This window comes from Streptopelia decaocto (genome assembly GCF_964273445.1).
Source record: "Streptopelia decaocto genome assembly, chromosome: 9".
Classification (NCBI taxonomy): Eukaryota; Metazoa; Chordata; class Aves; order Columbiformes; family Columbidae; genus Streptopelia; species Streptopelia decaocto.
In genome coordinates, this window is record NC_138664.1 from 12,173,828 (window position 1) to 12,188,499 (window position 14,672).

Sequence of the window (14,672 nt, forward strand, 5' to 3'; positions counted from 1 at the left end):
ACAAGCACATGGATGGATGCTTATGGATGCTATAGGACCCCACCATGATGCCCAGCTGGGCCAGCAAGCAAAGTGCGAACCCTGTAGCAGAAATCTGATGATAAAATAAAATCTGTGGCTTGCTTGCAATCATGCTGCAGAAGCTGGAGACACAGCCTGTATCTCTCCATGCCTGGCAAACGGCATTTGTTTTTATTGCTTTGGAGAAAGGACCAGTCTATACACACTGCTCTGACTGGTCCCCACTGTTCTGGATGCAGGTCGGTGGCTGCTCCCTTGCACATCACCGCAGGGGGGGCAGCAGGTGCCTCCCCCCGAGAAGGGCAACTCGGGTTGGCAAAGAGTTTAAAAAAGGCTTTTTCTCCCCAAAGCCAAGCGCGGGGAGCCCAGCCAAGGAGGGACGCTCCCTCCGCCCCCCCGCCCTGACCGGCCTTCCAGCCCGCCCCGCCCTCCCGCTGCTACGTCACGGCGGCGAGGGCTGACGTCACCCCCCGCCGGCTGACGTCACGGCTGACATCACCGCCGCCGCCGAGCACCGAGCGCTTCGGGCGGGCGGCAGAGGCTGCGGGTCCAGGCTCTGCTGCCGCTGCCCCCCCGTCCTGTTCCTCCCCCTTCCCCACCCCCCGGCGGCCTTTCTGCTTCTTGATTTTTTTTTTTTCTCCTCTTTTTCTCTCTCCTCCCGCCGCCCGCGGAGCTCGCTCAGCCCCTCCGCGACATCCCGCATGATTGTCCCCAAGGTAAGGACCTGCCGTCCCCCCGGCTCGGGTGCTGCGCCCACCCCCACGACAAGGTGCTGCGGAAGGGGGCCCGGCCACCGCCCCCCTCCCCCGCCCGGGTTTTGCTTTTGATTTGTTATTTTATTTTATATTTTATTGTATTGATTTTTCTCGCGTTTCTCGCTTGCTCGCCGCCCTCCCCAGCTCGCAGCTCTGCTGCATTTTTAACCCTTGGAGCCGCCGGGAGGGGCCGGGGGGGCTGAGCATCCCCCCGCGGGCGCACCCCGCTCTAAGCCGCTTTTCCGCGGCCGCTCGGCAGATGCTGCCCAGACCTCTACAGGTGGCTGCCGGCTTGGCTGGGAGGGGGAAAGACCTCGGGAATGGGGCTGGGGAGGATTAAGTAGCGGGCTGGGGGGGCTGCGGGGTGGAAGAGCTCGTTAAAGCCACCCCCAGCGGAGCTGGTGGGTGTGGAAGGTGATGTGGGGCTGCTTGGGTCCCCCCAAATCTGCCCAGTGCTGGAGCAACCTGGGAGCTCTGCTCTCCCAAATTGCTGCCAGGGCTGCAGAGGGGGAGGTTTTGCTCTCTGATAACTGTTTTCTCCTTTCTCCTCATCCCCATGATCCCTCATACTGAATTCATCACCTCCCACTTGCTCCCATCCCGCAGTGGGTCAGGGTTGTGCCAGGACGAATCTGCTGCCCTGATGGTCCAGAGCACGCAGCATCCTGCTGAATTAGTGCATGACACGGCGGTGGCTGGGGAAAGGGGCCACCTCTGGGCTGTGTGAGCCATGGGACTTTGGGAACAGAGCGGTCCGAGCTGGACCCGCTTGGCCCCATCCTTCCTGCCATCCCGACACGGGGATGCGGTTGTGCTGATGAGTCTAATGATTCACGCACTCGAGGGGAAACAGCAGCCGCCCTGCCTCGGGAAACCCCCAGAGAAAAGGTCTGATGAGCCTGAGGATGCTCCAAGGGAGAAATCACTCTCTTCGGTCTTTGTCCTCAGCAAATAACTTGCATTTTGCCTGCTTGGCTTTTGCTGGGCCCTCACCAGTGTCTGCATTTGCCGTTGGGTGTTTCTGTGCTCCTCATGCTGCATCGTGCCGTCCCACATCTCCTGCAGCTCAAAAGACCCACCAGCACCTGTGTTCAAGAAAATGTGTGTTCGCAGCTCTTCTGAGTGCTGAGAGAGGGATTGATGGACTGACCCGAAAGGTTGGGTTGCAAGAACTACAAACTTACTGATATTAAGTGTCACAGTTTTGAGTCAGGCTGACTAATTTGTAGTGCTTATTAACAGCTTTTTTTTTTTTTTCCTGAGTGCAAAGGGATTTATTCACAGCTACACTGAGAAAAGCTGCAGGGCCATAAGGAAAGTACCTTCAGTAGGACAGGGAGGGACTCTGCTGTTAATTTTCAAGGAATAGAGGTGTAAACTGGAAAGATCTATATCATGTGTACAAACTATGCTTTCGCTGAAGCAGTGTAAAGCTCTAATGCATCCGGTAGACTTTATTTCCTGCAATATGGACTATCCTGATGCAAGGTAAAGTGTGGGGTTTGGGGACTGGGAATCGTGTGTGTGTGTGTTCCCATGGTGGGGCAGGTGAAGGGGAGAGTCCCAGAGGACTTGCGGGGTCTTTGCATCCTGCCCAGTTGCGGGTGTCTAGCTAAAACCAGTAATGGTGTCTAACTAAAACCAGTATAGCCCACAGCTCCCAGTGCTGCCAGGGACAAGCATTGACAGTGTTCCTGCAACCCACACTGGGACCACGTCCCAGGGGGTGCTGTGAACAGGAGCCATGGGTAGGACTTTACAAACTTTGCAAATATTCCTGAGCAATTCATCTTTAGAGAAAAATTGATTTGAAAATCAGGTACAGGTGCCTAACGCCACGCAGAGATGTCCTAACGTTGGCTCGAGGTGTGGGGAGGCACAAAAAACTTTTTTTGGGGTGTGTGGGAGACTGGAGAAAGGTAGGGAGGAGGCAGAAATACCTGCTATCAGTATGTGAAACAAGCTGGTATCATCCAGGTCCCAAGCCTCCCCCTTCCTTCCCACAGGAAGAAATGCAAGCAGCTGTAGCACGTGTCCAGACCTCGCTCTTGGGAGAGTTTGCTACCCGCGAGAGAGTTTAGGCAGGTTATAAATAGGATGGAGAAAGATAGATTGAAGTGCAAAAAGAGCCCACGCCTCATGCTTAGGGATGTACCCACATTTTGATGCTTCCCTGGCATCACTGCGTGGCCGGGCACGGTACAGCATTGCATGGCATTGCATGGAAAGGCACAGCTGTGCATGGCATTGCGTTGCATGGTGTCGCATGGCATTGCATTGCATGACTTTGCATGATATTGCATTGCATTGCATTGTGTTGCATTGCATTACATGGCATGACATTGCATGGCATGTGATGCCCTGTGATGCCGGGCCATGCTGTGCTGTGCCATGCCATGCCATGCTGTTCCATGCTGTGCTCCCCGCACATGAGCTCTGCCTGGCCAGGGCTTTCTGCGACTCTGCAGCAAGAGCCACCAAGGTGGTGACCTTCAGCTGAGAAGGAATCAGGGACAACTCCATCCCTGCTGCAGATCAGCTGCTCCTTGCGAGGGGCTGGGGCTCAGGTTTGGTCTCTGTTGTTTGCAAACAGAAAACCAGCCCGGATGTGTTCTGTATAAAGAAAAAGGTTCAGATGTGTTCTGTGTAAAGACAATGGTCCGTGTGCCAAAGCTAAACAAGTCTGAAAAGCAGCAGGCCATCAGTGCTGACAGGCCTGGGCCTCGTGGCAAACAGGGAATTGCTTGTTGGCTGTGGTTTACCAGGGTAAGTCCTCACCCCAGATGAGTTTCTGCTTTCCATTCCTGAGCAGGACGAGCATGGAGCTGGGCTGGTAGGGAGAAGTGACGTGAGTCACGGGACGGAGAGCAGAAAAGGGAGGAAAGAGCCCATGGTTGGGCTCTCTGGATTTATTTGCCATTGAATGGGATCTTTGGGGATACCCAAGTGGGAATCCAATGGTCAGAGAGGGCCCAGACAGATTTAACCTCCGAGCAGGGGTTGTGCTGGGTGCGTTTTGGCAGGCAGAGGCATGGCAGGAGTCCCTTGGTGTATCACTGGTGCTTCCAGCTCCCACCCATCGCTAGAGGGTGTTTCCCAAGCCCTAAATATAATTAACCATGAGCACAACTTAGTGGGAGCCTGGGGGCATGTTAATATGGGTAATACAGTTTTAAAATGTCTGGAGGTTTTTCTAAAAGACACTGTTTAAAAGAAGATGCCATATCGGAGGTCCCACGGTGTGCATTAGCCTGAATTATCCTGTGGTCTCCGCTGGCTTTATTATCTATTAATTGGCATTAGTTATTGAGCCACGTTGCCTCGATACTGGCTTATCCTTGCAGTTCAGCGAGCAGACGAAGCCAAAACCAAGACCCAAAGAGGAAACTGCAACTACAGCCTGTCGTGATCAAACACAGTAAATAAATTATGCCTGAAGAGGGGTAAATAGTAATTACCACAGAGGTGCTTGATTGGGCAGTTACGGTTCCAACACTGTGACGGCGGCAGCTGAAATGACATTCTTGATGGTGCCGAAATGACGTTCCTGATGGCAAATCACAGTGTCCTCTGCTCGGTGGTCTGGGGCAAAGTCTGATCCCATGGAAAAGCTGATACCGGTTTAATCGATAGGAAGCATGACTGAAGGCACTGGGCCATGTTATCAGGGAAAATGGCTTTGCAGAAATCAGGCTTTGGACAGCACAGCTTAATTTCATTTCTGGGGAAATAATGGGTGAATTCTTCTCCAGGCTGTTCGCTAAAAATGAATTTAATGAAGCACTCTGTGTGCTCTGATGCTTGAGAACCAACTCCAAATAATATTAATAAAAGTCATGTTAATGAATTAGGTGCAAGCTAACTGACATCTCTAGGAAACAGATTAACAGGATTTATTATTGCATGGGGTTTTGCTCATGGTGTGCAGATCAGTTGGGTGTTATTAGCTCTGAACCCAGCCATGGAGGCAGCAGTGAAGGCAGAAATGACACACGGAGGGTGCGGGAGGAGTGGTGCTTTCTTTGCCTCTTGCTACCTTAAAATCCATATAGTTTTAGTTGGGTTTCAGCAATGTGGCGGTTGGAAAACCCTCATTTGTTTGTGCTGCCCAGGCAGATGTTGCTCCTAAATAAATAAATGTGTAAAATGCATTGCTGAGGTGGGTTCGAGGGAGGGATGGAGATCATGTCCTGGTGTGTGGTGCCACAACTGGGAGAGGGGAACGAGGCTGTGTTGCTTACCAGCTGCTCTGCGATGGAACAAGGCGGTCAGTGCTGAATTGTTAATTAAGTACAAAACAAGTCGCCTTGTCTCCAGCAGCATGGATGATCGCTAATCGTTAGCTTGGGTGGGATTTCTGGGGGTTGGGAACAAGCATAACGGGCCTCTTTGAGGCTAAAAATGGAAGGTCCCCATTTCACCAAGTATTGCTGTCATCAAAGGCAATTTGTCTGGCCCGCAGCTTTTTAATGAGTTTTAATTGTGATTCAATGCAGTATTAATATTGCCCGTCTGTGGCCAGCAGGCTCGCTGGGCACTGTAATTCATACCCTGCAAATGTAATGTGGGATCGCCCCCCTTCTTCTTCTTCTTTTCATGGAAATTTTATCAAATGATGAATAGTCCAATTCATTACTGAGCTCACAGAGAGCTCGAAGGAGTCGAATCCTGGATTCCTATCTCCCGAGTCAGTGTGTAATTACCCAAATCTGGCAGCAGGCAAAAATCTACGTGACGGAGCCAGCTGCTCGAGTCCCCCACAAATCTGTGAATCCCATCGTTCCCGAGCTGGGAAGGGACCAGTGCCGGGCTGGGAGGTGACCAGTGCCAAGCTGGGAGGGGAACGGTGCCAAGCTGGGCTCCCAGAAACCCTGCACTCCTTTTGTTCGTCGCAAAGCTGTTGGCAAAGCTCCCTTGCTGCAGCTCTCTGGCCTCAAGCATCGTTAGGAAAAGCTCCACGAGCAAAACTGACCAGGGAGAGACCGTGCCAGGGCGGTGTGAGAGCAGCTGAGGTGCTACTTGGGTTTCAGAGAGCAGAGAAATAAGGTTAAACCTTTCTGATTGCGGTCCAGCTATGGCAAACAGCTGGTGAGCACGACAGGGACCCTGCTTGATGGGAAATCTGGACATCCATGAGCTGGCCAGGGCTCCCCAGCTTAAGCAGGACAAGGAATTACTGGAAAAAGTCCAGCGGAGATGCTGAGGGGTCTGGAGCATCTTTCTTAGAAGGACAGACTGAGAGAGCTGGGGCTGTTCAGCTGGAGAAGAGAAGCTGAGAGGGATCTTATGTTGATCGATATCTCAGGGTGGGTGTCAGAGGATGGACCAGACTCTGTTCAGTGGTGCCCAATGATAGGATGAGGGGCAATGAGCACAGACTGAAACACAGGAGGTTCCATCTGAACATGAGGATAAAATGCTTTACTTTGAGGGTGACAGAGCCCTGGGACAGGCTGGAGAATAGAACTATAGAACAGTTTGGGTTGAAGGGACTGTTAAAGCTCACCCAGTGCCACTCCTGCCATGAGCAGGGACATCTTCACCAGCTCAGGTTGCTCAGAGCCCTGTCCAGCCTGGCCTGGGATGTCTCCAGGGATGGAGCTGGGGGGATGAGGGTTCCCTTGCAGCCGTGGCCATCCCTCCAGACAGCGCAGCCCCGGCTGCCTTCTGCTCTGAGCATCCCTGCTCTCCCCATGTACAATAGCTGCTCTAAATTCCCCACGGAATAATGGGCTGTCTGTCCCTGAACAGGGCTCTCTGTGTGCCCACCCCAAGGCACATCGGCCCTTGCAGGGGCTGGGTGGTGGTGGTGCTGGGGACACATCCTGACCTGTTGGTGCCAGCAGCACCAGGGGGTGGCTGTGGTGCTCAGGGGTCCTGTAGCTGTGAGCAGGATGGGGCCATCTGTCTGCTGGCACCCAGAGCCTCTGCACTGGGTGATTTGGGGCTCCACATCCCCACTGGTGGAGGCTGGAGCTCAGCCCATGCGATGAAATTCTTCCTTGCAGGGTGACAAGCAACAGTTTTGCCATGTGGAGCTGGAGGCTGGTGATGGGGGGCGGGGCTGGAGATAATCCTGATACCACTGGCTGATGTGGGGGCTGGAGCACAAGTGTGATGGGAGCGGCTGAGGGACCTGTGGGAGTCAGCCTGGAGAACAGGAGCTGAGGGGAGACCTTCTGATCTCTGAACTGCCTGAAAGGAGCTTGGAGCCAGGGGGGGTCGGGCTCTGCTCCCCAGGAACAAGCACCAGAATGAGAGGAAACGACCGCAAATTGCACCAGGGGAGGTTGAGGTTGGATCTGGGGAACAATTTCTTCCCCAAAGGGCTGTTGGGCATTGGAACAGGCTGTCCAGGGCAGCTCAATCCCTGGAGGGGTTGAGCAGACGGAGATGAGTTTCTCAGGGACATGGGGTAGTGCCAGGAGTGGGGGAATGGTTGGACTCAATGAGCTTGAGGGGCTTTTCCAACCAAAATGATTCTATGATTGATCCTATCATTAGCAATTAGCTGATGGCAGCTGTGCCAGTGGCTGCACCCCAGTGCATTTTGACACCCGGTGTGTCTTGAGCTCGTTTGGTGAAGCCAAGGTTGGGCTTTTGTGCCTGGCTGGGGCTCGGGGCAGGCGGCAGCAGTTGCTGCTGTAACCAGAGGGTTTCTCTTTCTTCCAGGACCGAGGAGAACCCACGGTTCCCTGAGCCCCTCATCCATCTCAGGGTGTCAGGAGGCACCCGCCAAGCCCACGGAGCAGAGCAGGGCAGGTGAGCACCCTGCACCCCAATGTACCCCGGGATGGCCCCGGGGGGGGACCCCAGAGGGATGGAAACAGCCCAGGGACACAGCAGCCCCTCTGATCCCCTCTGTGCCATCCCCATTTGAGGCAGTTCCATGTCCAGAAAAGCATTTTTTATCAAGAGGAGTGCAGCAGCTGCTGCAGCTCTCCTACCCCCAAAATCTGACCCTGTACCCCAGAGATGCTCCATGCATCTGATGAGGGCAGATCTGTGGAAGATTCGGTCCTTGTAGAAATACTGCGTCCTTTAAGCAAGCGACCGAAAAGCTGAATGTACAGAAATATTTCTGGGTGAACATGGGTGAGGCCGGGGTGTGCGTGAGCATCCTGTGGGGGCTCAGCCTGCGGGACACCGGCTCCCGGGGGGTTCACAGCTCCAGGGCGCTTCACTGCAAACCTCTGGCAAAGAGAGTTGCTTTGGCTGCTTTTATAATTATATTAAGTGCAAAGAAACCTGATTCTAGAGCACTGTGTGCTAAAATACAAGGAAAAATAGGGAAAAAGTGGTATTTGAGGCTGTGGGCATCATGAGGCCGGGGAGGGATATCGCAAATGTTCCTCTGTGAGCTTCCCTGCGCTTTTGTTCGTGCCTGAATAACAAGTCTCCGTTTCTCTTCGGTGGCTGGTTTCCCCCTTCCTGGGAGCCAGAGCACAAGGCAGAGCTTGTCTGGGCTCCAGCTCCCCCCGGGCACTGCGGGCTGGACACGGGGGGGTCGGTGCCTCCCGCATCCCGGCCCCGGCCGCCCCGTGACCTTCATCCACCCCGGCTCTGGCACTTCCTCGCGCTGGCCAGGAAACAGGTTCCTGAAGCCTGAAATATTTAGAAAATAGTGTTTGTTTTTCTTTTCTTTTCTTTTTTTTTTTTTTTTTTTTTTTTTGTTTTCTCTTTTCTTTCCTTCTTCTCTTTTGGAAAACTTTTGCCCCCAACTGGGATAAACTTCCAAAAAACTCTTGTGGTTTTGTAAGCCGTCCAGGAGTGAATGGGATGGGAAAGGAGCTGTGGGATTCTGCCCCGTGCCCCAAGGAGCCCCCCACAGTGCTTGTTCCTGCGGAACATTTTGGGGCCTTTGGGTTAAAACAGCAAATCAAGGAGAGATGCCTGAGCTGTTCACCCGTGCGCTGTCTCCCTGCTTTAGAAAACGTCTCTTTGCCAGGATAAATAAGTTTCTATGGCTCATGTCCTGTACAAAGTTGGGGCTTGGTGAGGATTTTTTTCAGGCTATCACAAAAGTAGAAATGTTAGTGCTCCCAGCAGTCCTTTTTGCCTGATTTTTTTACCCTCACCCATCCCACAGCATCTTCCCAAGCAGTTTTCTACCCATGGGGTCCCTCCAGCCCTTTAATACCTGTGCATGTGGCTTTTCACCTCTTTACAATTAAAAAGCAGGTGAGTTTAGGAGGGGTTGGATTTATGGCATCCTCTCACCGGAGGCTCTTGCTTGTTATCCAGGCTTATTCTGGTTAAAACTGATGGATCCTGGGTGGAAAAAACCTGTTGTAACCAAGTCTTGACTCAGATTTCTTGATGATGTGCAATGCAATGTGAAATAATGCTCATGGATAAGCGCCTGGCTTGGTTACCCACTCATCTCAACACAAGGACAGAGACTTCCTTTCTCCTCTCTGAGTTTCCTAAAACTCACTCAAGTTGAGAAAAAGCAAGCAATATTTTTACCCTCAAGAAAACATTATTCCAAGAAGCTGGAGGAGGGTAAAATCCTGTGGTCCGTGACCCAGGGCAGCTCTGAGGGCGAGAAACGCTTTGTGCTTCATCAGGATGTTTCTGCTGGCTTCACGGGGTGGGAAGGAGTTGGGAAACAGAGTGGGAGGAAAACTGTGCTTGTTTACAGAATTTATTGACGAGCGTGAGATTTGTGTTTCTTCTCAGTACGTGGGCCCAGGAGAGGTTTGATTTGCCTCCCCCAGAAGGTTTCCTGGGGGGAAAATGGTCCAAAGTGGGGCCTCTGATGGTACTGCAAATGCTGGTGCCAGGGATGCTTTTTGCATCGTCCGTGACATCTGCGAGACCATGTGAAGGGCCTGGTGTGTGTGGGAAGCAGCACCGTGGGCAAGGAGGGATGTGGACTCATGGTAACAGCCTGGCCCCATGTCTAGGAGACATCTGGCCTCGCTTGGTGCTTTTTTCCCAGCGGTTTGTGGGGAGGAGAGGCTCTTCCCAGGCAGTCAGGGGTCTCTAGAAAGAAGAAATCATTGAAAAGTTGAGCTCCAGGGAAATCCCAGTCACTTCCTTCCAGGCTGGAAAAAACTCAGCTGGCAGATATCGCTGCAGAAATGTTCATCTGACTTTTGTCCTTTGTTTAGACCATGTTAATGGATTTAATCCTTAATATTTGTTAAATCATCTATTGCTCTTTACAAGTTTGAGAAACACAGGGCTCTCTTTGCCTCTTCTCATCTGTGCACTATGGACAAGTGGCTTTCCCAAAGTGAACTGTACCTGCCAGAAATGCCATTTTGCCCCCTGCCCCCAGCTCCGGGGTGACCATCGGGGAGCTGGGGTGCACCCACCACCCCGATGGGTGCAGAGGCAGAGATCTGCTCTGCATCTTGGCAACTCAACCCCGCTTTGGGGGGACCCAATCAGAGCTGTGGTGGGGGTTTCAGCCCCTTGGGAGCCTTGCCCTTGGCTGTACTGGTGTCCCAAGTCTCTGCCAGAACATTGTCCCAGTGCTAATATCATCACTGCATCACACATCTGTTCAATAGCATCCATCCATCCATCCGTTGTCTCACCGTTGCCCTACAGCAAACAGGCAAATGCAAAACCCCACAAGTAAGGGCACAAGGAACTCAGCATTAACTCCCAAGTCTATTTTTTTTAATGCAACCTTAACGCAATGTTTGGTCTGGGGGCTCTGCCGAGTCCATGCTGAGGATGTCCCACATCCCAGCAAATGGGAGCATCCCTGGAGAAGACAAGGCTCCAGGGAGACCTTATTGCAGCCTTTCCGTACTTAAAAGGGGTCGATAAGAAAGATGGGGACAGACTTTTTAGCAGGGCCTGTTGCGATAGGACAAGGGGTGATGGTTTTAAACTAAAGGAGGCAGATTCAGGCTGGACATGAGAAAGAAATTGTTGCCCCTGAGGGTGGTGAGAGCCTGGCCCAGGTTGCCCAGAGTGGTGGTGGATGAACCATCCCTGGAGACATCCCAGGCCAGGCTGGACGGGGCTCTGAGCAACCTGAGCTGGTGAAGATGTCCCTGCTCATGGCAGAGGTGGCACTGGGGGAGCTGGGAAGGTCCTTTCAACCCAAACTCTTCTGTGACTCCATGATTCTATGATCCCTGGCTGTGGTGTGGCCTGTGAACAGGCTGGTGCTGCCATTGGGAGCTGCCATGGGGGTGCTGGATGTGGTGACACCCAAGCTAAACCCCACACTGACCCCAGCCACCTCCATTGGATGGAGGGGATGGGAACATGACAGCTGGTTTTATAGAAACATGCTTTGTTTTTCTGAGGCCCTGCTCAGTGCATTTATTCCGGTGTTTATGAGAGCCCCAAGGTGTTTCCTGTGGTAGGCAGAGCTGAAGCGTTCGCTCTGCTTCCCTCTGCCACTCCAGCTGGTTGTACCATCAGCCAGATGCAGAAATAAGGAGAAAACGAGGAGCTTTGCTGGTTACTGGAGGATCTGGGTCTCTGAAGTGTTGTCGGGATCAGGCTGAAGGGCTCTGCTCTGCTCTGCAGACTGTGTGTGTGTAAGAAGCTGGTGGGTTCCCTGGGGAACCACACTGTGTCTATAAAGCAAAAATTATGCTATTGCACATCAGCCTTTTATGGGGATCAAACTCATGTCAGGACCAGGAAAAAAAGGCTTCTTCCCAAGGAGGAAGAGACTCTTTTCTCTGTCCTTGAACATTAATAACTAGTTTGGGATATGTTTAATAATTTTTTTAATGAGGGATCAAAATGTGTGGACTACATCTGAAAGGAAAAGCAGCTTCAGGATGTTGATGGCATTTGGGACTGCATCCCTGGCAATGGAGCATTTCCAGGTGACATTTCTGCCTTTTGCATCCTGGAGGGGCTTGCATGGGTCTGTGTGAGACCCTGGGGCTGGACCCTCGCTGTGGGGACAGAGCTGTGACTGTCCCCAACCCTGGCCCAGGATGCCCCATGCTCTCATGGCAGTGGAGATGGATGGGGTCCTGTGGCACTGTGATGTTATCTTGGAGCCAAAACCACTGAGACATCCAAACCATAAAAGCTGCGTGGGAATTCAGTGGGGAGCTTTACTCTTCATTATCGACATAGTTATTCTGTAACGGGATGTGCAGTTGTGCCTGTCTCATAAATACCCATCATCTGCTTTTTAGCGATCAATATATAATCCTGAAGTGACCTCACACAACTATCAAACCCCTTCTTTCCCCTCCCACCCCTGTAACTTTCCCCCACCAGCAGGACTTGGTTTCAGGGTTCTGGGCATCATCGCTGCGTGTTGTCAGCCCAGGACAGGTGTGCGGCGCTCTGGTCACCGTCCCCAACCCCTGCATCTGCTCCTCTGGGGACACGGGCTGGGAACGCATCAACGAGCTTTGTCCATCAGCCTATGCTGAATTTCATGCAAACCACCTTTTTTCAAAAGTCAAGCAAGGGCTTCTTGCAGAGAGGAACAATTCTAAGATTGCAGCCTGTGGAACTGCGCCATTTAAAAAGTTTTGCATGGTGTCATAATGCAAAATGGCTTTTTCCCAGAAATGCCCCAAAACGGCATTTCTGGTGCTTGCAAAAGCGAGTTGTACTGCAAATACCTAGCAAAAAAATGTTCTCCCTTTTGTGCTCCCCCAAGAAAGGGGCTGCCCTGGCAGGGGGTTGTGTGGATCAACTGCTTGGCTGTCACAGCCACCGTGGCCCCGCTGATGTGTCACATTGTCCCTGTGGAGATTTGGATCCTGCCATGGCACACGAGGGGTGATTGTGCCCACACCGCTGCTTTGGCAGCTCTGAGCAAGCAGCTGGCTTGCCAGCAAACTTTTTATGAATAGATGTTGTTTTACATCCTGCTGTGGATCCCAGGGTTTCTGGACAGGTTAATGGGCACGTTACCGGGCTGGGGATGAGTCAGGTAATGTACCGGGTACGTAAATGCCTCCGTTTGCTACCGGTCTCAGGAGCATAAACTATTTGTGTTGGAATTACAGTGTTCTTTAGAAGAAAGTAGGCGGCAATACGTAATTATGCTAAACAGGCCTGGCAGTCACCGGGGAGGGGGACACAGGGGTCGGTGTGACAGCTGCGGCCGGTGGCTTGTGGGGCTCGGCATCGTGTCCTGCCACCAGCGATGCTCCGGCTCCTTCCAAAATCCCCCAGGAGCGTGCGGAGAAGCAGGAAGGGTTTGTGTGTTTTTTATCTCAGCCTCCCGGGATGGTGAATTGAATGTTTTTGCTTTCCCTCTCTGCACAGAGCTCTTGTCGAGTCAATGAGAGACCTGCTCAAGTCTAGCGTGCTGGGAAGCAAGCACGGCAGCCTGGTGAGTGTCCCGCGCTGGGCATTTTAATAAGGCTAGGACAGAGAGATGCAAAGAGCCAGCAGCTGAGCCTGAGCAAGCCAAGAGCCCAGCCGGCTGGCTCTGCTCTGAACGCTCCCTGGCACAAAAGAGAAACCACTTAATTTACACCGGCAGCTCAGCATTTCTTAGCCTATTTGCTTTTAAGTCAAGCTGGGGCTACAAACACACCCAGGTGCCCCGGCCGGAGCGTCGGTCAGTCCCGCAGCAACGCTGAACAGGGACGTTCAGACATGTTCCGTGGCTGAATTGCTCCTGCACACTGCGAACATGTGTCACTCTCTGTGGCAGAATTGTTATTAAAATGAAGAACAGGATGTGCCTAAATGTTAAATCTTACTGAACCTCGTTAGTGTGAAAGCCATTAATGTGAACAAAAGCCGTTTTCAAGCTTGAATTGAGAAGCATCAGAGCATTAGAGTGCTGGAGAGATTAAAATCAGCATTTGTTTGCCTCTAATCTAATGTGCATGGAACAATAAGCATTTGATGACTAATTTGGGGAATGCTGGGTATCTTATCAAAATATAGCTGTTTAATTTCAAGCTTTTCTTTAGGTAGTGGATTCCAGCAGCATAAATCCTACATAAATGCTTTGCTAAGGCACTGGGCATGCAGTGAGCAGATCCCATCCTCCGGGTGCAGAGCAGCCTGGGCAGGACCCGTCTCGTGCCGGCACCGTCCTGCCACCTCCTGCTTGTGCATTTTCCCCTCTGAGTGGAAAAAATATTGCTTTTGCTCAAGCAAAGTGAGCAGGAAGGGGTTGGGACAGGGAGGTGGCTTTGCCGTGGCTTCCCCATCGCATAACTATTGCAGGGACGGTGTTTTGCTCGGTTTAGGTATGAGCACAGCACTGCTCATCCCATCACTCCACAATCACAGGTCCCTGGGGCTTGGGCTGCCCCTCAAGTCAATGGCCAATATGTACCACATCCTTTGGGAAGGGATTTAATCCTAAATCCCCAGTCTCCCAGTGCTGATGCTCTGGGTGTGGAGGGGCACCAGGAGCAGAGCAGGGTTGTCCTCACCTCGCGGGGACTTTGGGGACTTCAGCTCTGTCCTGGGAGGGTGCTGGTGCTGGGTCTGGTAGTGACTTTTTTCTCTAAAACAATCCCTGGTGAGCTAGTTTGATGTTTCCTTCCCTGCTGGCTGCACGAGGGAGCTCTGGGGAGCATCCCTGGGCAAGGGCAGGGGGCATCGAGCAGCCCTGTGCTTCCTACAAATGAAGCTGTCTCTTGGTTAAAACCTGCCAAAAAGCAGCTCTTGGGGTTTTTTTGCACAGTAACGCTTCGTTGCCTTAATGGCTGATCGATATTTGAAATGTCAAACTCGAACACCGCTGACCTTTCTGATGGAAAATAACTTCTGCCCAGCGGCTCCCAGGGATGCGCAGGCAACGTGTTGGCTCCGGAGAGATGGAAAATAACCCCACGCAAGGGGGGAATGATGGGGTGGGTTTCAGTTGGATTTGGTTTTGTTCATTAAAAACTGTGCCTTGACTTTAACTGGAAGTTCCTGGATGGGGGATGCCAGCCAGAACCTCTGCCCGTACCAGGAAGGGGCATGAAAAAAAGG

At 52.3% G+C, this 14,672-nt stretch overlaps 1 protein-coding gene across 3 annotated transcripts in view; it reads left to right on the forward strand.

The window, feature by feature from the left end:
- The first annotated feature begins 630 nt into the window (after positions 1-630).
- The window catches only part of CORO2B (coronin 2B), a 41,103-nt gene continuing 27,061 nt past the window's right edge, over positions 631-14,672 (forward strand). For 2 of the 3 annotated variants that reach the window (XR_014184862.1, XM_082061078.1), the window contains exon 1: positions 716-737. Coding sequence is in view for 1 of the 3 variants with exons in the window: in XM_082061078.1 (XP_081917204.1) it covers positions 723-737 (15 nt within the window). In the remaining 2 variants the exon portion in view is untranslated. Of the gene's footprint in view, positions 738-7,448; positions 7,539-14,672 lie in introns of all 3 variants that reach the window. The other variant, XM_082061079.1, reaches the window with a different exon arrangement.